General features: G+C 41.6%; 1 protein-coding gene across 1 annotated transcript in view; it reads left to right on the forward strand.

The window, feature by feature from the left end:
* The window catches only part of UGGT2 (UDP-glucose glycoprotein glucosyltransferase 2), a 518153-nt gene that overhangs the window by 405483 nt on the left and 89978 nt on the right, over positions 1-22692 (forward strand). The window contains exons 29-30 of the mRNA XM_075336749.1: positions 1439-1524; positions 21475-21559. Of these exons, the coding sequence (XP_075192864.1) occupies positions 1439-1524; positions 21475-21559 (171 nt within the window). The remainder of the gene's footprint in view (positions 1-1438; positions 1525-21474; positions 21560-22692) is intronic.

Genomic DNA, 22692 nt, shown 5'->3' on the forward strand with positions numbered 1-22692 from the left:
ATGCTGCGCACCCCCCATCGTGCTCCATCCCCCATGCTGCGCACCCCCCATCATGCTCCATCCCCCATGCTGCGCACCCCCCATCGTGCTCCATCCCCCATGCTGCGCGCTCCCCATCGTGCTCCATCCCCCATGCTGCGCACTCCCCATCGTGCTCCATCCCCCATGCTGCGCACTCCCCATCGTGCTCCATCCCCCATGCTGCGCACTCCCCATCGTGCTCCATCCCCCATGCTGCGCACCCCCCATCGTGCTCCATCCCCCATGCTGCGCACTCCCCATCGTGCTCCATCCCCCATGCTGCACACCCCCCCCATCGTGCTCCATCCCCCATGCTGCACACTCCCCATCGTGCTCCACAGTCACACACCCGATCGCATACACGCACACACCCGATCGCATACACGCACACATCCGATCGCATACACGCACACATCCGATCGCATACACTCACACACACACATACTGACGATATCGCACATTCTGCGCTCACACACTCCCAACATCCGGAGATACCACATGCTTCCGGCCATGTGATCCTCCGGCAGGTCCTGGAAGGTCACTGCACAGGGCACATTATCGCCGCCGAGAAGTAAGCGATATCGCCGGATGTTGTGAGTGTGTGGATGCGATCTGATGTGTGTGTGAGGTGTGTGTGAGAGAGAGTGAGTGAGTGTGATCTGATGTGTGTGTGTCTGTTCTTATGTGTGTGTGTCTGTTCTTATGTGTGTGTGTTCCGCCGCTGCAGGACCTTGATGCGCTCACCTGCTCCCGGTCGGCGTCTGGTGAGTATGACTGCGGGGTCTTCTTTCTTCTGTCTTCTCTCTTCTGGGGGTGCCCGCTGCCTATAATGAAGTGTCCTGCAGTGTCTTTAACTCTTTCACCGCTACATGACACTTCATTATTGACCGCACCGGTGTACGCTGGTAACCATGATATAGTTACCCGATGTTTATCATGGTTACCAGCGTACACCGGCTCCGTCACGTCCCAGCATCGCAAGGTTATGTCTGGGCTGGGGGAGTCGGGGCTTCGTTTGAATTCAGGGGAAGGGGCGTGGCCAAGCGGTCGATGCGTGCGGAGTGTCGGGGCAAGCGGCCAATCCATGCGGGGGGGCGGGGCCAGGCCGAGGCAAGCGGCGAATCCGTGGGGGTGGGCGGGGCCAGGCCGAGCCCGGCGGCCAATCTGAAAGTTGTCACTGTAAGGACACAATTTTGGAGCAAGACAGACAGACAGACAGACAGAATAAGGCAATTATATATATAGATAGATATCACTTACTATTTAATTGAAAGTTTAACAAATTGAGAATAATTTATATTCTATAAATAAACTCCCAAGAAATGTATTGTGAAAAGTTTTGTAGATCAATGAAATATAAGTTAATCAGTGTGAAAGTACTTTATCATAGATCTAAGCTTTTTTTTTTACTCAATAGGGATATTTCCAGTTGAAGGCCAATCCAGGGGCATGGCTGTTGCGGCTTCGTAAAGGAAGATCTGAGGATATTTACCATATAGTCTCGTACGTATTCTAATACATAACTTTTTTTTTTGTTAAGCTAACCGTAAGTATTTCTTTCCTTTTTAAATTAAAATGTTCTCCCCTCCAGTACAACTATTTATATTAGTGTGGACAAGTGATACAAATACATAATTTAACATTACCTGTTACACATTAGAAAGTACATGTACAGATGGAAGTTTGGCTATAAAGCATAACTATATGAAGATGATGCTCAGACAAATCTCTGACCTCTTGGGCTTAGTTAGCGGCATGTACGTGGATTTCATTCTTACTTTAGTATATTAAAGTAAATAAAACATTAGAAGCAAAATGATTCTAAAAAGTGAAAATAACAAGTCCAAATTGTTCACAAGTTTTTATTATTTAATTCTAATATAGAAATATACAAGTTTATATGTCCCTCAAAACGTCAAAAAATTAAATGTCATTTAGTCATAAAATAAAGAGTTGAAAAATTGTAACCATTGGGTAACAAATAATCTTCTGAGTATTAAATACATTTTTTGCTTATTGTGTTCATCAACACAATGCAGTTCTCATTTTAGTTTTCATTATCATTTCTTACCATGTTTATCTACAGCCTTACCAGAATTTCATTTTTTTGCTGGATATTCCTGACTTTATATGTAGCAGTTTCAAACATGCGGGGTCTATATTTTCAGTAATTTTCCTGTATATACCCATTACATTTCATATCATACCAACAAGAATCATTTGAGAACTTTTTCCACTTTTAATGTCCTACTTTATACAAATCTATTGGAAAGCAAATCTTTTTGGGTGGAAAAATGAAGGGGTTGTCCATTGTTTAGACACCCCTTCTCCTAACCCATGTTTGTTAGAATTAAAATAAAAAAAGCTTATATTAACGTCCTGTACTGGCATCATTCCAGTGGTTACATGAGCCGCGCGCTCAATCACTGCCGGCTTCACTGTCTTTGCTTTTGGACATATAAAGAATCAAGAGGAAGTGACCGGCTAGCTGCCGATCTCACCTTCTTTTGATTACTTAAACGTCTGAAGGCAGGGACAGTGAAGCCCGCACTGATTGGCCGCAGGGCTCACATGGCTTTTTTTATTTTAATGGGGACAAATATAGGGAATGAGAACTGGGGTGTCCAAGTAGTGAACCACCCCTTTTAAAATGACGTGGTTGATTAACCATTACACAAATACCATATTGAAATACGATTTGAATTTATGACAGTATTCTGTTTGGGTAGGAGTCAGTGCATAACACATCTAGAATTGTTAGTTTTTGCCCACTGTTCTTTGCAGTGGTGCGCCAGATCTATTGCAAGGGAATCTTCTATGTGCGGCCTTCTTCAAGTCTATCCACAGATTTTCAATTGTTTTCAAGCCTGGACTCTGTCTAGGCCATTCCAAAACTATGATCTTATTCTGGAAAAGCCATTCTTTAGTTGATTTGCAGGTATGCTTATGGTGATTGTTGAGCTAAAAGGTGAAATTCCTCATTATATTCAGCTTTTTAGCAGAGGCCTGAAGGTTTTGATAGCAAATTGACTGACATTTGGAAGTGTTTATAATTTCCTCCTACCTTGAATAAGGTCCTAGTTCCAGCTGATAAAAAAAACAGCCCAACGCATAATGCTGCCTCCACTATGCTTCACTACATATTGACTAGAAGCACATCTGGGGTCCAGGTATCGACCAACTTCTTGAAGTCAAGGTGTCTGTACACAATAATGGGACTATTGAGTGACACATAAGTGCCATAGTTAGTTCTAGATGTCACCTTCCATTGTCTACAGAATAGAAGACTGGAAAATTCCCCCTTATAAGAATAGTATCACATTTATTTTTCTCATTTATTTTGCCTAATATGTGGTTCACAGTTCATAAACATTTGTCATGTCATAAGAGTGTGTGAATTTTTTATACCTGGTCTACATTATTAGACCACCACCGATTGGTAAAATGATGGAGCAGAAGAAAGAGTTAATATATTTGTCCTTATCCCCACTGATCAAAATTTCTGACATTTCTCTATGATACATCGAATGTTTTGTGTAAGTGCAGTTACTGTTGAAGCCAGTTGCCGCATGTGGTCAATGGTGCTCACTTACATTCTGTATGTAGTGCCTTGCTCTTCTCCCACCTGAATAAAGACATTGGAAAGGAGCCCTATTGACTGGCCACATTGGCAGGTTCTCACAGATTGGCTGTGCTGGAGAGCCTGCCTGGCATCGGTTTGCTTTATCACACTGCATAGCTCATCATAGCAACTTTGCTGCCCTGCACAGTCGAGAGTAACCATAGAACTATCTTCCTCCCTGATTCCCTCTGCTGCTAACACTTTCAAAACCTGACAAGGTCACTATGTGCCCCCCACTTGTTTCTCTGATCTCTTAGCCCCCTTTCCATTTGTATCTCCTGTGATTACACTTGTACACCACTACTTTTACTGGTGAATCCCTATCTCAACCATTTCTTACAGGACATCTTGTGACTGCCCTTATTTAAATGGAGAACACACTATTGTTTCTATTTAATACTTTATTAACGCATAGTCACTGAGCCAAAAAGAATTGCTTGTTTTTTCCATCCATTGGCTTGTGAAGATTGATTGTATTTTGCGATGTTCCCACAGACACAAGTGGGAAATTATCATATAATATAAATCTTTCCATATTAGTAAGAAGTTATGAGACGTGTGGCTGTCCTTTAATATCTATTATTTTTAAAAAGTGCTTTTCATTATGCTTTTCGATCATTTTAATATTTTTGGATATAATTTTACACGGAGCAGTAGAGCAGAACCAGGTATCTGCTGACATAAAGTGTGACACAGCATTGGTTTCTCTAAAGTAACTTCACTTTTAGTGCATTTAAGCTATTCTCTTTACTGGTTTAGGCAGATTCGGAGAGGGATTGTAAATATTTAATGCCAGGATAATAGACGTGAGCTTGGCAGACAGTCAATGTGCACTCTTGATCTATGGTTTGGTAATTGACAGTGATATAACCTTTCTCCTGTCACTTAAATGCCTTTTGTCATAAACTGCCTTGATGAAATTATTTCTGCAAAGGCTCACAATAAAATGATATTTTAAAGTGTAAATTTCCTCATATGACTCTGTATTAAAATTTAATATGGTAATACGGTTTGATCATGAACTGCTGCATTTTGAAATAAAATGTCCTTTCGTTTTTGTGCAGTTAATTATGGTTTTCTTGATGAATGACATTTTCTAGCTGCTCCAGAATTACTGTACAAAGATTTTGATGATTTAAGAAATTCTTTAGCTGTTAATTTTACTTACGAGTTACCATGTCCTTCCAATTAAAAAACTGTATGCATGGAACTTTGGGCTCAAGTGTGGTGTATATTAGGTGAGAATGTACAAAGAGAAATTTAAGTTGTCAAGTACGAATAGAAAAATTGTATAAGAAAGGGCTAAAAGGGATTGGGGTAGAGATGAAAAAAGATAATTGTGAGCAATAAAATATGTATTTCTTTAATGTTAGACTCACTTTTTTTCCCCTAGATTGGTAGGAAAGTGGGGGGTTGTCCGGATGTGTCTGGCTCTGTGTGGGTAGCAGCGGTGGAGCGGGTCACAGAAGGCAGAAACAGGGTTGCCACTGCAGGAAGCCAGCGGCTGGGGTGAACACTTGTGCCCGCTAATAAAGAAAATTACAGGGAACCTGACAACAGATTTTTCCCTTATGAGCTGTGGCCACCACTAGTGAATACTTATATACAGCATTCCAGCCATCCTCCTGCCCAGCCCCGTGTGCAGAACACATCCTGCTTCATTCACACAGAGGCCTCCATTGCGCACCTGCGCAACTTTGATCTGTACTGTTCAGCAGAGGTGAGCACAACCATTTTCTGACGCTGTGTATTCATTAGCATGTTAGCACACCCACAGGGACGTGCTTACATGCTAAGGGGGACGACTAGCCAAAGGAACTAACTCCCTTGTGACTAGTCCCTGGCCTTATTAGCATATCATATAGGATCTTTAGAAATACTTTTTCTAAGGCTCCCTTTATCTGTGCTACTATAGGTTGAGTCTGCTAAGCAGGAATTAGAAATATGCACCCAGAACTGCTCGTGGCTCTGGGTGCATATTGCACCTGACAGGTTCCCTTTAATGATTATTTTTATTATTAATTATTGGATCGGATTGGATCTATGTTACGTGTACCGGAAAAAAAAATGCATGACACTGAAATGAATGTGTTTTTGTGTGGAAAGATGGATGGGCAGATAGATAGGTAGGTAGATAAATAATTTGTAAATCTATTTAGCCAAATAAATAAATAATAAAAAAATTAGGTAGGTTCCCCCTCATTTTTGATAACCAGCAAAGGAAAAGAAGACAACTGCGAGTTGCAACCTTCAGCTGTCTTCTTTACATTGGCTGGTAATTAAAAATAGAGGGGATGTAAAAATAAAATATTTATGGATATTCAGCGCGAGTAATAGAGACATCTGTTAAAATTTTTATATAATAAGGGGAGTATTGTTTCTCTCCTTGTTAATTGTCCATACATGTTTCATGATTTGGAGATGCCTTTTTCAAATGAATAAAATTTGATTTACAAAAAAAAATTAAATAATTTTTTAAAATGGCGTGGTGTCCTCCCTATTTTTGATAACCAGCCAAGGTACAGCAGAGAGCTGGGGGCTGGTATTATCATAATAGGAAGGCGCATGATTTTTGGGCCCTCCCCAACCTAAAAATAGCAGTTTGCAGTTGTCCCAGAATCAGCGCATCCATTAGATGCCCCAATTCTGATGCTTTGCCCAGCTCTTCTTGTTTGCCCTTGTGCGGCAGCAATTGGGGTAATGGTTTATGGGGTTGAAGTTAGCTGTGAATTGTCAGCTGCCATCAAGCCCTGGTGTTGGTAATGGACAGGTGTCTATCAGACACCCCCATTACTAACCTAGTAGGTGTAAGGAGAAAAAACACACAAAAAATTTAAGTTAAAAATAATCACTTCCTGACTCTCTCCCTTGTTCACCAATTTATATATATATAAAAAATAATCCATGCAGGTCCTAAAATGTCCACAGGATCTGATGTAGTCCACAATAGAAACCTGAAAGACATAAAAAGAGAGAATTAAAGCAATCTGAAAGACAAAAAATAGAGAATTAAAGCAAAAAATTCAAGAAACTCCCTCATTCACCAATTTATTAGAAAGTAAAGATCCCACATCCGACATAATACAGGGGTTCCTATGCTGTTCCTCGATTACCTGAATAATTTATAGATACTCAGAACGAGGCTCCTTAGGCTTTGAGCAGCAGCCGATCCTTGTGCTCTCTGCACTTTGCTGACGTGGAAACTGTGATGAGCGGGGATAGCCACCACTCATCCTTGTGATTAAACAGTGGTGTCAGGAACCTCACCGCTTATCACAGTGATAAGTGGTGAGGTTCCTGACCTCCCCACTGATCACTTTTAATCCATTTTTACCAGATAAGACCCATTTTGTGCTTGTACTCCTTATTATTCTTTCAATATCCTCACAATTGTCAGAGGCATGTTATACGCTGATGTCAACCTCTTGCTTGTGTCCAATTGAAAAGGCTGTCTCCTACTCTGTAGATGTCATCATTTGTAGTTAATGACTATTCTGTGTATTTAAAGTAGCAGGTGACAGTCCAGTTTGCATAATATAGGTCACACAATGCCATAATATAATATTAATGCACACGTCTACTGCTCCTCCGTGCCTGTAGCTAGATAACCCAGTCGCCCAGGACCATATACCTACAGGAGTCACATAGACAAAAGCAGTACTTACTACTAGCCGCTGAATCGACGTCCATGTAGTAAGTACTGCTTTTATCTATGTGACTCCCGTATGTACAGCGCTGGCAAAAATTAAGAGACCACTGCAAAATTGTCAGTTTTTCTGATTTTTCTCATTATAGGTATACTAGCTGTAGTACCCGGGCATTGCCCGGGATAGTAACTGTCTCTCTCCCAGTCTATATCTATGTGTCGTCTGTCTGTCTCTCTCTTTCCTTGTCTGTCTGTGTCTATGACTCTGTCTGTCTGTTTCTATCTCTCTGTCTGTATTTGTATCAGTCTATCTGTCTCCATCTCTGTGTCTGTCTGTCTGTCTCTTTCTACCTCTGTGTCTGTTTCTGTGTGTGTGTTTGTCTCTCTCTTTCCCCGTCTGTCTCTTTCCCCGTCTGTCTCTTTCCCCGTCTGTCTCTTTCCCCGTCTGTCTCTTTCCCCGTCTGTCTCTTTCCCCGTCTGTCTCTTTCCCCGTCTGTCTCTTTCCCCGTCTGTCTCTTTCCCCGTCTGTCTCTTTCCCCGTCTGTCTCTTTCCCCGTCTGTCTCTTTCCCCGTCTGTCTCTTTCCCCGCTCTTTCTCCAATTTATTAACCCCCCAAAACACCTGTGCAGGTCCATCGTAATCCACACGAGGTTCCATGATGATCCTGGCTCTTCTTCATCTGTAGGTAGCAGTGCCCAGTCACATTAGAAAACTTTACTGATCTGGTACAAACTGAGAGAGCTGCAGCTGTGACGTCAGTGTGTATAATTGTCCAGCTTTAATCTCCTTTGCAGCCCCCTAGCCTATACTAACACTATTTTATAACACTCAAATGTGAGTCCTTATAGACTTTTATATGGGGTTCATCGTTTGGGATCAAAGTCCGGTCCCGTACCTCTGGTTTGGTTGGGTTTTTTTTGTTTTTTTGGGTTTTTTTTTTTTTAAAAGTCCGGCCGGAAACTGTACATCTGCAGGTTCACCCATCTCTAGTTAAAACACATTTCTAACTATGGAACTGTTTTTTGTTTTGTTTTTAAATCTTGGATAGCCCATTAACAATCCAAGTCATTTGTAAAGATTTAAAAATCATGGACAACCATTTTAATTACCTAAGTCATTTGCTAAGATAAGACTTAGAAACCCCACGTGTTCAATTCTTTATTTATTGATCACTTTTCTCAAAAGGAATCAAAGTAATTTTGTGAAACATGGTATAGATATCCGATAATTGGTTCCTTTCTTTTGAAAGTTGTGAACATATGATGAAATCAATCACTAGAATTCAGTAGCTTTAGAAAACTGTTGTACTTCTCTTGGTTTGTGATAAATATTTCACCGCCTGGAGTTTCTTTCATCACGCTTTGTCGTTTCACACTAGCTGTTCCCTTCTAATTGAACCTTGCATATTGTAGTTAGAGGTGAGTTTTTAATATAAAACCTTTTCAACATGGAGGATCTCAGCTGAAGTGTCTATATACTACATCATAATTTACAATTTGTTAGTGATAATGGAAATTACTTAACATATGTATTTCAGGGTCATAAAAAGAAGCAAATAGACTGCAGTAAGAAAAGTTTATATTTGGGAGAGTTTGCAACAAAGTATGCTGTATGGAATAGGTGTGTGTCCTAGGACTCTATATATTTTTTGTGTATTAATCTTTTTTTTTTATTTTTTTTCCTATAAGTGAATATACAGAAACCCTCCTATATACTCTGTTACAGCCAGAGTGGCTGTGGCCATTATGACCGAGTCAGGTATGTGGACACACTGGACCACAGAGCCCAGGCTTACCCTGGAGGGGCGTCACTAAGTGGATACCCGATCTTCTCCAGAGCCTCTGGTAGTGAGGTTAGGCTTGTGCTTCAGGTAGCCGCCTGGTGCTTCTCCAAGGCAGTGCCCGAGTCCGCAGAAACTGACCCAAACAGCAACAGGTGAAACTAAGTCAGGGACACAGGTTGTTGTCTGGACTGGCAGTAGGCGATACGGAGCCTGAACCACCGGCATGAGTCTGGACAGAAAACAGGCGAGATGGAATCTGACCCATAGACAGCACAGCTGGTAGAGACACAGACGTGTACAGATTGTGGTGCTGGCAAAGACTGGTACCGGGTCTCCAGAATGTTTCTGGTACACAGGACAGATACAGAGACTAGTACAAGCACAGACTTGTATGGGAACAGGATAGCAGAACGGATACAGGAACTGAGACCTGACAATGCAATTAGCATGTACTGAAAACACCAGGAACAATGTTGCTCAGGCACCTCCGTAAGGGGAAATATGCCTTAAATACCTAATGCCTCCTAAAATAGGTTTCAGGAATGTATGTGCTGCCCCTTTAAGAAGCAAGGAGCACACTCGTGCCCTAGGCACGTTACCAGGAGACCTGTGTGGCATGCGCAGACTCTGGCAGCAGGTAGTTGAGGCAGAGAATGGAGCAGGAGCACGTGGACGGCTGCAGTGGTGAGTGCATCGGTGTCTCTGCAGGTGCAGGTAGTGGGATAGGGCGGAGATGCTGGCATTACATACTGTTAGTGACTAGTGAATTAGTGAGAAAAGTATAAATTAAAACTAACCAGTCATGGGGACTTTATACCTCAAGTTAATGAAATGTATTTAAATAACCTTTCATGCTGATTTATATTCATACCTTGATTATAAAAATAAGTTTTGCTGTTCATAATTCATCCATTGTTGAAATCGTATGCAAATGAGCAGCAAATGCTTTGTGGGGAACAATACTCTTGCAGCTCTCTTTTTATACCTCGCCCATTGTGTGCCTCTTGTGTCTGTCTTACAAGTCCCTCTAGATTTCAGTGAACTGCCACCAGTGGTGTTACTTGAAGTTTATGGGGCTCAATCAAAGTCTCCAACAGGTAGGAAGGGGCAGGAGAGCCTCAAATGTAATGTCCCACCACAAAGCACTTGCTGATTATTTGCATATGATTTGAACACTGAAATTCTTAGAAACAGTGATAACTGATTTCCACAGTCAAGGTGTAGATATAATCAGCAAGAAAGCCCCTGTACTTTCATGCCATTCTTTGTGATGTAAAATCCTAAAGACTGGTTACTTTTAATCCTTTGTGGATACTTTATTCCTGCTTAACTCATGTTCCACTTCCTCCTCTTCATCAAATATTTTGCAAGGATCACATATAATAGTAGCAAGAATAATGTATATTAATATCTACTTATCTAACAATCTTTGTATTGTCAGCCAGAGCATTGATCTACCGTAATAATATAGATAGCAGAATAATACTTATGTAGCATGCCAGTCTAATAGATTGGAATATCACACGATGCCACGGTGTGCAATATGAGCAGTATGCAGACTGACCATATAATATAATCATCATTGGGACGTGGTACATCACACTTGCATCATAAATTGTCATTACTTTCTTCAGATATGTTCATAAGAGAAGTTAGTGTTTGGTTTAAAGCCATTGATGTATATTTATCAGAAAAATGATATATACATTTATTAGAAAAATTTGTTTTCTTTAATCCAAGTTTCAAAACATTGTCAGACTATTTTCTTCAAGCAAAATACACAATTCACAGCTATAGAAAATTATCTATTGCACCCTTGAAACTTGCCAAGCTTGTCTCCATGTTCAGAATAATGATCCTCCTAGACGCTGTACAGTTTGTGCGCAAATTCAGAGGTAGTGCCATTCACATCATATCATGCTAAGAAAACCCATTTCACAAATGTCAGCCTCAACAAGCAGGGTCTTGATTAGAATGGAGAGAACTGATCCGCTACTTGTTTGTACCTTCTTAAAGCAAGGACTATCAATCCACTTGTGATAACTAGGTGATTCATTTCTCTACTTCCAGGACATCCTAAAATAGTCTGTATGGGTTGAAAAGATTACACTTCAAGAGACTTATCTCAGCTTGGTAGATATTTCCTTGAATTGTTTGTTGTTGTTTTTTTTACTAGGTAAGGTAATTTATAAATCTCCTTATTGGCTAGAAATTATGTTGATAAGAAGTTAGCGTTTTGGGCTGTTCTTGTTGAATGAATGATTTAGGATTAGTGTTGTTTAAGAAATGTTTTGGGGACAATTTTGTTAAAATGTCTGGTTTTTTTCATTTTTTTTTGAGGGGGGGAGGCCATTTGATCACATATGAGCAAGGTGTGTGCGTGTGTGTATACCAAATTGAAATGACAGGTTTTCTAGTAGTTAACACTATGCAGTTACATATTTAATTTCCCCATTATTGTTTGCATTAAAGGGAACTGGTCAGTAGAATCAACTCTTATGCAATCTATATGGGCATGTAGGTAATAGGAAGATGAATAACAGAATGCCTTGAAATCTGCTATTCAATGTCTTACTCCAGAGAAAGTTTCTCTTAATATGTAAATAAAATGTAAAGATTTATGGGCCGTGCACAGATCTGCCGGAGAATCTGCCTCCAGAGCTTATTTTAAAGGAAAGAGGGTGATACCAGTGTGAGACATGTAATAATGACAGTCTAATCTCAATACAGAGCTGTGTGTAACTACAAATTGCCTAGAGTAGAGTTGATTACATTCACTTCTTTAGTTTTCATTTTATACAGCCAATGTGGGGGGGGGGGGGGGGAGGCAGTACAGCAGTGCTGACAGCACTGTGAGGAGAGCTGCTAGAAGTGTTTATAATGAGACCGCTCAGTGAGGAGAGCAGACTGTCTATTACATGTGACTCACATGAGAGTCTGCTCTTCTGATTACAGTGAACCCAACGATGTGTTTGTAATAAGACAAAGTTCAGCTCTGCTATACTGCTAGATGTGATGACACTCCACTCCGCCGCAAGATCAGGAGAACAGACTGTCAGTTATTATATGTCTCACACTGGTAAATTTCCATTTCATTTAAAATGCCTATAGTGATGATTTTGGAGGGTTGATCATACTGACAGATTCCTTTTAAATTTCTCTGTTAGTCACTTCACTGACTAGTGTCACCCTGTGATGTTTTCTTACCACTCTACATGGGTGGGAAATTACAATTTTATCTTAATTTATTTTATCTTAATTGATGTTCAAGGACTTCTAGTCAAGTATTGTGAGCTTCTGGGAATGGTGCAGCAGGAAGTGGTAAAGGAGGTGGGAGGGATAGGAGCTGAAATGCAAACTCACATGGTCTCTGTGATTTATCAGAATAGACACAGCAAGTGCGCTGGCGTCCTGTTAGGGGAAAAGGTAGAGGCTAAGCAGTTAGGGACACTGGGATGTACAGTGCTATCCAGAAGTATTGGCACCCCTGCAATTCTGTCAGATAATACTCAGATTCCTCTTGAAAATGATTGCAATCACAAATTCTTTGGTATTATTATCTTCATTTAATTTGTCTTCAATGAAAAAAATAAAAAAAATTGTCATAAAGCCAAATTGGATATAATTCCACACCAAACGTAAAAAAGGGGGTGGACAAAAGTATTGGCACTGTTTGAAAAATCATGTGATGCTTCTCTAATTTGTGTAATTAACAGCACCTGTAACTTACCTGTGGCACCTAACAGGTGTTGGCAATAACTAAATCACACTTGCAGCCAGTTGAACATGGGTTAAAGTTGACTCAACCTCTGTCCTGTGTCCATGTGTGTACCACATTGAGCATGGAGAAAAGAAAGAAGACCAAAGAACTGTCTGAGGACTTGAGAATCCAAATTGTGAGGAAGCATGAGCAATCTCAAGGCTACAAGTCCAACTCCAAACACCTGAAAGTTCCTGTGTCTACAGTGCTCAGTGTCATCAAGACATTTAAAGCCCATGGCACTGTGGCTAACCTCCCTAGATGTGGAAGGAAAAGAAAAATTGACGAGAGATTTCAACGCAAGATTCTGCAGATGGTGGATAAAGAACCTCCTCGACTAACATCCAAACAAGTTCAAGCTGCCCTGCAGTCCGAGGGTACAACAGTGTCAATTCGTACTATCCGTCGGCGTCTGAATGAAAAGGGACTGTATGGTAGGATACCCAGAAAGACCCCACTTCTTACCCTGAGACATAAAAAAGCCAGGCTGGAGTTTGCCAAAACTTACCCGAGAAAGCCTAAAACATTTTGGAAGAATGTTCTCTGGTCAGATGAGACAAAAGCCATCAACATAGAGTTTACAGGAAAAAAAAAGAGGCATTCAAAGAAAAGAACACGGTCCCTACAGTCAAACATGGCGGAGGTTCCCTGATGTTTTGGAGTTGCATGCAGCGGTGGATACCGCGCTGTGACACGAGCACCAGCCAGTTTCCCCATGTGCAACTGATGAAGGTCTTCTGTGACCGAAAACGTTATTTATGCACATCCACTGTTAAATAAAATCACAGCATCAAGAATTTTGGGAGTGCCTTGTGTCTATTCATTTTTGGAGTTTTGTGTGAAATGATCAATGATTTGATTTTTGTTTCATTCTCTTTTGTGTTTTTTCATTGCAAGCAAAATAAATGAAGTTAATAATACTAAAGAATTTGTGAGTATTATCTGACAGAATTGCAGGGGTGCCAATACTTTTGGCTAGCACTGTAGGAGAAAGCATAGGAAATAGAAAATGTCCGAAGGGGCTCTACGTGGGTATATTGGGCAACATAAAAAAAATAGTCACTCACAAAGATGCAGGATTTGCGGACGTTTCAGGCTCCAGCAGGCAAACTCCCATTACTATGATCTCCCATCGTTGTAGATCACCTCTATAGAGTATCAGTCTCCTTATCACACACTTCACCAACATCACCTGGGTGCAAACAGCAAAAGTACACATACCAGAGGGTAAATATAATTCAAAATCCAGACCGTTGTTTAATTCAGGTTCCTGACGAACCACAAAGTTAATTCAAACTCATAACTAGATCCCTCAAGTGATTCAGACCACTAACCGATCCCCATACCAGAAAGTAAAAGTAATTCAGCCCTCAAAATTAATTCCAACCCATAACCAGACAAAATTGCTCCCTGTAGATGACGTTGTTTGTATACATATTTTCTTTTTGTAATATGCTACCTTTTTAAACTTTATTTTATATTAGTGAAGTAAATTATATAATCAATAGATGATGGAAAAAAACAATGTTAAACCGCTGAATTGCAAGCCATAGCAGGGAACACTAGAAACAAGGCATTTTCCCTATAGATAGTAACTTTTACTAATTGATGCAGAGAGAAAATAAAGGAAGACATTACATTAACTGTGTAAACAACGAGCATAGCTTCCCAGCTTCTCTAGATAAACAATAAACTCAATGTGTTTCTTCTACTACTGTACATTGGATTAGGTTCCAAGTTGTCATTCTTGTTTTCAGTTACAATATAGTTATATGCAAAAAAATACTTGTGCCTATACATATCCTACTATAATAATATTATTGCAATTACACGTTTTGTTATACACCTTCTTATTTCTTTTGTGTATTAGAACCACACAAAAAAAGCAAGAAAAAAGGTAACTTGGACATAATTTCACACACAAGTAAACATTTGGGCTGGACAAATTATTGGCACTATCAACTTAATTTGAGGGGCTGCTGATAAGTCTTTAGCTTTACCCAGAAAGAAACCAGATTGGATGATGAAACTTTACATTTATTCCACATACTCTCCACTGATGTCAACACACTTCTTACAATCGGTATTCCATGTTCTGTAAGCCTAGCAAAAAGGATTTCGGTTGTGCCTCAAACCAGGCAATCGCAGCATCCATTGCATCAGAAATGGTGTGAAATTTGGTACCCTTGAGGTGTTTTTTCCGATTTGGAAACAGATGATAGTCAGAAGGAGCTTGATCTGGTGAATAAGGTGGGTGGTCAACCAACTGGAAGCCCAACTTTGCCAGTTTTGCCGTGGTCGCTTGTGCAGTGTGACCGGAGTCATTGTCTTGCAGGAACAAGATTTCTTTGGACAGCTTGTCACGCCTTTTAGCCTTCAGAGCTGATTTTTAAAACCTATATTAGACACATAAGCCTTTCATGTGATGTAACATTTGTTACTACAGAAACAAAAAAAATCACAAAGCCAAAGACTTTTCAGCAGCCCCTCATATTTGGTTGCACCCTTTGGAATAATTAACTGCAATCAATCACTTCCTCTATATATCAACAAGCTTCTCACACTTCTCAACTGGATTTTTGGACCACTTCTTTTTGCAAACTGCTCCAGGTCTCTCATATTTGAAGGTGCCTTCTCCCAACTGCAATTTCAAGATCTCTCCAGAGGTGTTCAATGAAATTTAGATCCGGACTCATTGCTTGCCATCTCAGAACTGTCCAGTGCTTTGTTTCCATCCATTTCAGGATACTTCTTGAAGTGTGTTTGAAAAAAATTGTTCTACTGGAGAACCCATGACCTAAGACCCAAACCCTGCTTTCTGACTCTGGGCACTAAATTGCGACCCAAAATCCTTTAATAATCTTCAATTTTGTAATGCTTTGCACACAATCAAGGCCCCAGTGCTAAAGGCAGCAAAACAACCCCAAAACATCTTTGAACCTCCACTATATTTAACTGTTGGTACTGTGTTCTTTTCCTTGTTGGCCTCATTCCATTTACGATAAAGAGTAGAAGGATTTTTTTTTTCAAAAAGGTCAATCTTTGTCTCATCTGTCTCCAAGACACTTTACCAGAAATAGTTCTTCTTACATACATTTTGGTAAACTGCAGTTTATCTTTTTTAATATCTCTGTCAGCAGTGAAGTCCTCCTGGGTCTCCGTCCACAGTGTTTTATTTCATTCAATGTTCACACTGACTCTGATGCAGAACAGTTTGCATTTCTTCAGAACTTGAACGGGGCTGCGGGGATGGTTATCCACCATCAGGACTCTCCTGCGTTGCAACCTTTCATCATTTTTTCTCTGCTATCCATGCCCAGGGAGGTTAGTCACAGTGCCATGGCTTGTAAACTTCTTGATTATGTTGTGCACCATGGAAAAAGGAACATCAAGATCTCTGGAGAAGGATTTCTAACCTTAAGATTATTGATATGTTTCAACAATTTTGGTTCTCAAGTTCTCAGACAGTTTTTTTCTCTACGCTCTGTTCTCCATGCATAGTGTGGCACACACAGACACACAATGCAAAGATATAGTCAACTTGTCCCCTTTTTATCTGGTTTCAGGTGTGAATTTCATATTGCCCACACCTGTTTCTTGTCACAGGTGAGTTTGAGTGAACATCAAATGCTTGAAACAGAGGTGTTTATGCACAATTTTGGAAATGTGGCAACAATTTTGTCTTGCCCATTTTTGGGAATTGTGTGAAATTATGTCCAATCAGCCTTTTTTTCAGGGTTTTTTTTCTATTGTTTGAATATACACAAAAAAAATAAATGTGTATAACAAAACGTGTAATAGCAATAATTTTTTGGGAGTAAAACCGTATTTTTAGGACCATAAGATGCACTTTTTTCCCCCCAAATGTTGGGGGAAAGTGGGGGTGCGTCTAATGGTCTGAATGTAGGGCATGGCTGCGGAGAATGAGGGTGCTGCGGTGGAGCGGGTCATCGGGGGCACGAGCAGGCAGCAGCAGCTCCTGCCGTGACCACGTGGGCCCGCTCATTACATATGCACGCCCATCCTCCCGCCCATCTCTCAGCGCTGAAGCTGGGGCTGATAGGTGGGCGGGATGATGGGCGGGGACGCGCTCATAATTAACAGCCGGCCGTGATCACCCCTGGCAACTACAGCCTGGAGTGATCATGCTCGGCTGTATTCACTGCCCCCGCGCATCATCATCAGCACGGGGTGCAGTGAATCAATGTACTCACCGTTCCCCTGTAGCACCGCGATGTCCTCCAGTCTGCCTGCCGCGCTGTGTGGATTGTAGACTAGCGGTGCTCACAGCAAGGACGTCATCGCTGTGCGCACGTGTGTCTTCACAGCCGCGCCAGCAGACTAGAGGACAATACATCGCAGTGCTGCAGGGAACGTGGCCGGCTCAACACAGCACTGCCGGCACAGACAGGAGGAGGAGCGATGCTGCGTGGAACGAGGAAAGGTGAGTGTAAACGTTTATTTTTTTGTGTGTGCCGCAGGATGGGGGTATATGAGCAGGATGATGGCATATAGCAGGATGATGGGGGTATATGAGCAGGTTGATGGGGGTATATGAGCAGGATGGGGCCATATACCAGGATGATGGGAGTATATGAACAAGATGATGGCATATAGCAGGATGATGGGGGTATATGAGCAGGATGATGGGGGGGTATATGAGCAGGATGATGGCGTATATGAGCAGGATGATGGCGTATATGAGCAGGATGATGGCGTATATGAGCAGGATGGGAGCACATACCAGGATGCAGTATATAGCAAGAGGGGGCTATACCAGGATGAGGGACATAAATATATACTCAAGGCAGGAGGATCATTACCAGGATGCGGCACCTTAGTAGAGAATTTGGGGACATTACCCCCATAGCAGTGTCAGCATCAGATCCTCGCCCCATAACAGTGTGTCATGACCACATTTTTTGCTTAAAATTTTATTTTCCTATTTTCCTTCTCTAAAACCAGGGTGCATCTTATGGTCCGGTGCGTCTTATTGTCCGAAAAATACGGTACTTCATGTTCTGGAACAATATCAAGGGTGCTAACACTTTTGGCCATGGCTGTGAATTCCCTATGTAAAGTTTTGTACAATGAGCATGTTATGCAGTACTTATATTAAATATTAGTCTTTACCAGAATAAAAGTATTTCATTTTTACTATCCTAAATGTTGTAGGACATGCACCAAGACTGATTAGGCTCAGTGCACTAGTCACAAGTGATAGCAGCAATATATACCATAATACACTGCTGTCATCTTCTATCTCTCAGAGCCTTTAAAAGATTGTCTGACCTGGAGCCTATTTTCCCTGGCTTATGCCAGCAAGTTTCACATTATAATTGTGTTTCAACTTTTGCTAGAATCAATATCATCTACAAGTGTCATGAGCAGAAAACCAGTCAAGGAAAATAGATTCCTTAAGTCCTAATATTTAATCCTGTTCCAGAAAAGAATGGTTGGATATGCATTCTAAAACAAAAGGAAAAGGTTTTCTTTGTTCGTTTTGTGTTATTTCCACATTAAAGGTAGAAATCAAATAAGCTGGCAGAACTGGGTGTGGTATAAGATACTGTAATGTGTTTTACGCTATATGGCTATATGTTGGCACTAGTTTACTCAATGACACCAGTTGGGTACTGTCCAGGAAATGTATGGGCAGTATATCACAGTAATGGAGAACAATGTTTAGTAATAGGTTGTTTATTATCATTGCTCACAATATTTGATCGCATGCATTTTAGCCGTGTTTTTACCGCGTTTCGGTGCATTTTTGTTATTGCGTTTTTTTTAAAGGCGAAACAAAATAAGATAGGATAATTGATAGCTAGAATAGATAGAAAAAATAGAACATATAGAATAGATAGAACATATAGAATAGAAGGAAATTAAGAACATATAGAATAGATAATGAGAAAGAACAAGTAGAAAAGATAGAAAGAAATAACAGAATAGCTCGATAGATAGAGGCATAGCTATCTTGGCCAGCGTGTTTTTTTAATTATTGTTAGGTAAAAAAAAAATGACGTGGGGTCCCCCCCAATGTTTCATATGCAGCACAGGAACAGCAGCAGCTGCGGGCTGCAACATTCAGCTGTCTGCTGTACCTTGGCTGATTATGAAAAATTCAGCGGATCCCACATTTTTTTTTTAAATTATTTGATTTATTTAAAAATAAAAAAAGACGTGGAGTCCCCTCAGTTTTCTAAAACCAGCCATGGTGCAGCAGACAACTGGGGGTTGATATTATTAGGGTTGGAAGGGCCATGGTTATTGTCAATAGCCATGCTGAAGTCATTGTGTCTGCCCTCGTCGGATCGCAGACGTTACTTAGTTTGATCCCTGGCAAGTACCAGTGTGGGAGACTGGCTGGGAATCCCCGGTTCTGTCGTCTTAAGTCAATGGCCATGCTGGAATCATTGTGCCTGCCCTCGTTGGATTGCTAACAATACCAGCCCACAGCCACCCCAGATGTGGCGTATCCATTAGATGCTCCAATTCTGGTGCTGGACCTGGCTCTTCTCATTGCCCTGGTGCGGTGGCAATCAAGATAATAATGAATTAAGTCCTAGATTAGTAATAGCAGGTGTCTATGAGACCCCCATCATAAATCTGTAAGTGAAAGTATATAAACACAAACACCCTAAAAATCCTTTATTAAAAATAAATAAAAAACCATTGCAGGTCTGAAGTAATCCATATAAGGTCCCATGGCACTTCCAGCACTGCTACATGTGACGCTCACAGCAAGCATCCCTAGAATATAACGGCCGGCTGTGAGCTCCACGCTGCAACTGAAGTGAGTCGCTCTATCAGCGGTGACGTCACTTAGGTTAGCTGCAGCTGGAGTTCTCCCCCTGTGATAGCAAATCACCAGAGTGACTGAATTGAGCTGTTTGATCAGCACAACATCATTCAGGTTAGTCACAGCCACAGGGTGTCAGAATGAACTCTGGTGAACCCCTGATGTCACGGCAGTGACATCACAGGTTCACCTGAGTTCATTCCCTGTGGCTGCGACTAACCTGAGTGATGTCGTACTGATCGCACGGCTCACTTCTGTCACTCTGGTGATTTGCTGACACAGCTGGAGTCCTCCACCTGTGACCACAAATCAACTGCGACTGAAGTGAGCCGCAAGTGGAGGACTCACCTGAGTGAATCACCTTACAGCGGGCAGTCATGCTCTGTGGCCACTCGCTGTGATTATCAGATGTAGCAGTGGTGGAAGCGTCGTTGGACCTCGTGTGGATTATGTCCGACCTGGAAGGGTGTATGGAGGTTAATAAAGTGGAGAAAGAGGGTGCTTTTTTGTCTCATATTTCAAATAAAGGATTTATGGGGTGTTTCTGTTTATTTACTTTCACTTACAGATTAATGATGGAGGGTGTCTCATAGATGGCTGCCATCAGTAATCTAGGACTTAATGGCAGCTATGAGCTGCTATTAACTCCTTATTAACCCGATTGCCACCACACCTGGGCAATTAGGAAGAGCCAGTAAAGTACGGGACTGTCGCATCTAAAGGATGCAGCAATTCCGGGTGGCTGCAGGCTGATATTTTTAGGCTGGGGGCAGAATAATAACCATAGGCCTCCCCAATCTAAGAATACCAGCCCCCAGCTGTGAGGCTTTATCTTGGCTGGGTATCAAAATTGAGGGGACCGCACGCCGTTTTTAATTTATTTATTTTACTGTATAATATAGACCCGCCCACCGGCATCTGTGATTGGTTGCAGTCAGACAGCTGTCATTCAGCCTGGGGGCACGTTTGACTGCAACCAATCGCAGTCGCATGTGGTCGGGAAAAGCACTGAATATTTATGAGCCTAATGAGCGGCTGGCTCGGGAAGAACAAAGAGCTGCCGCAGGAGCAGTCTGACAACCACCCCGGTGATCGTTGAGTATGAAGCGCTTGCTCCTACCCCTTTGCGTCGGATTATGGACCCAGTGGACTTTATATAGGGACCAGCATCTGACTGGATACCGTGGATCAATCCCCCACAAGCTCTGAGTCAGCGGGGAATTGATCTGCGAGTCCTCCGAAACGAAGAGACAAAACGCAGGTAAAACGCAGTGAAACGCAAACAATTAGCTACCTGTGTTTTTCCATACGTTTTTTCATGACTTCATTGAAATCAATGGGGAAAAAAGGCAGGGAAAAGCGCAGAAATAATTGACATGCTGTTTCTTTTTTCTGCACCAAAAACTGCAGGCAAAAAAGAAGCAACGTGCGCACAGCCTTTCTGAATTCTCATAGACTTTGCTGGTGGAGGACTGCATACAGTTAAGGACAACAAACCATCCAAAAACGCAACAAAAAATGCAGCGTGCACACAAGGCCTTACTGTCATGGTTGTAACCATCCATTTGTTTATTTGTGTCCTGTGTGTCCAGCTTAAGCTCCCAATATGTCATACCTAAAGTGATGATAGACCGATCCTGCCAATATAAGAGTCAACTAACATTAAAACTGTGTATCCAGGGGTCTTGAAATGCGCAACAAAATTATGACGACTAATAACATGACATTGCACAGCAGCTGTCTTAAAACTCACATATTGTCGATCTATGTATGAGAACCGTTTTATTTCTTATGCCATTGTTCCATATTTGAGTTATTGTCCCTTTTCATTATGTTCTAGACATATGGGAACAGATTCTCCATCCGATCAAGAGGAGGTGACTGTAGTGCTCAATAACTTCAACAGCAAGATTATTAAAGTTCACGTGAGTAGACAACATCTACCGTACTTTATAAGTAACCTTTCAGCTGATACATACTGCCTAAACCTTGGGCAGCATGTATGAGCCACTGGCTGCATTATACCTGCCAGGTATATTTCACTCTAAAACGCTGCTGCATACTTTTCATTGCTGCCAGGGACTGAGCCCCTTTCAAGCTAGTTAGAAAAGTGGGTCCCCGGTGGCTTCTCCCTGTCCACTACCCTGGATTGCCATGTCTCTGCCTATACACGCACAGCATTGAGAAACATATGATGGTGTCTCCGCAGGCTTTCTTGTTTTGAATATTTCCCAGGGGGCATTGCTCTAGAATCACTGCGTTGAGAAACACGTGATGGTGTTTCCGCAGTGTTGGATGTTGATCTCCCTAAGGTCAGCCATCCTTGCTTATGTAGTCTTCTACTAGGCATTGCTCGTACTAGCCAGTTTCCTACTCCACACTAATGAGGGGCAAATACCCCGAAATAGCTGTCTGTGGATGAATACCATGTTTGGCATAGGTGGTCTCCTTGACTGGAGACTGCCTTTCCCGTGGTTGTTCCTTCCCGGTGAAAGACCTGGCTAATTTCCTGCCAGGGTTGAGAAACATGTGATGGTGTCTCCGCAGGCTTTCTTGTTTTGTATACACGCACATAGGTAGAGACAGGTCAGTCAATGTCAGTGGTTTGGGAAAACTGCTAGTGACCTGCCTTGTCTGACTAGTGTATTGCGCAGATCGGTCCCCTGTGACTATTAAAAGTAAGTTTTTCTCTGAAACGCTGCAGTTTTTAAGTCCGACCTACCTGGCTGGGATAATACAGCTAGTGGCTGATACATGCTGCCTACGGTTTGGGCAGCATATATCAGCTGTCAGGTTCCCTTTAAGCCTTTCTATATATTATGCTACTTACGTCTGCATACATCCTCTACTGTAATCTTTAAGAATGTGAGCACAGGGCGCATAGACAGATCACATACTTCTTCATGCAGAAGTGTTTCTCTAAGTTTCAGGTTCTCATTTATCAAAGCTCTCTTAGAGCAAACTGTCCTTTCTGCCCACTGCAAGCAATCAGGTAAGCATTTGTTAAAATGCTATTGCAAAAATGATAGCTGAACTGTTGTGATGTGAAAAACAGTTT

The sequence above is a fragment of the Anomaloglossus baeobatrachus genome, chromosome 2 (genome assembly GCF_048569485.1).
Source record: "Anomaloglossus baeobatrachus isolate aAnoBae1 chromosome 2, aAnoBae1.hap1, whole genome shotgun sequence".
Classification (NCBI taxonomy): Eukaryota; Metazoa; Chordata; class Amphibia; order Anura; family Aromobatidae; genus Anomaloglossus; species Anomaloglossus baeobatrachus.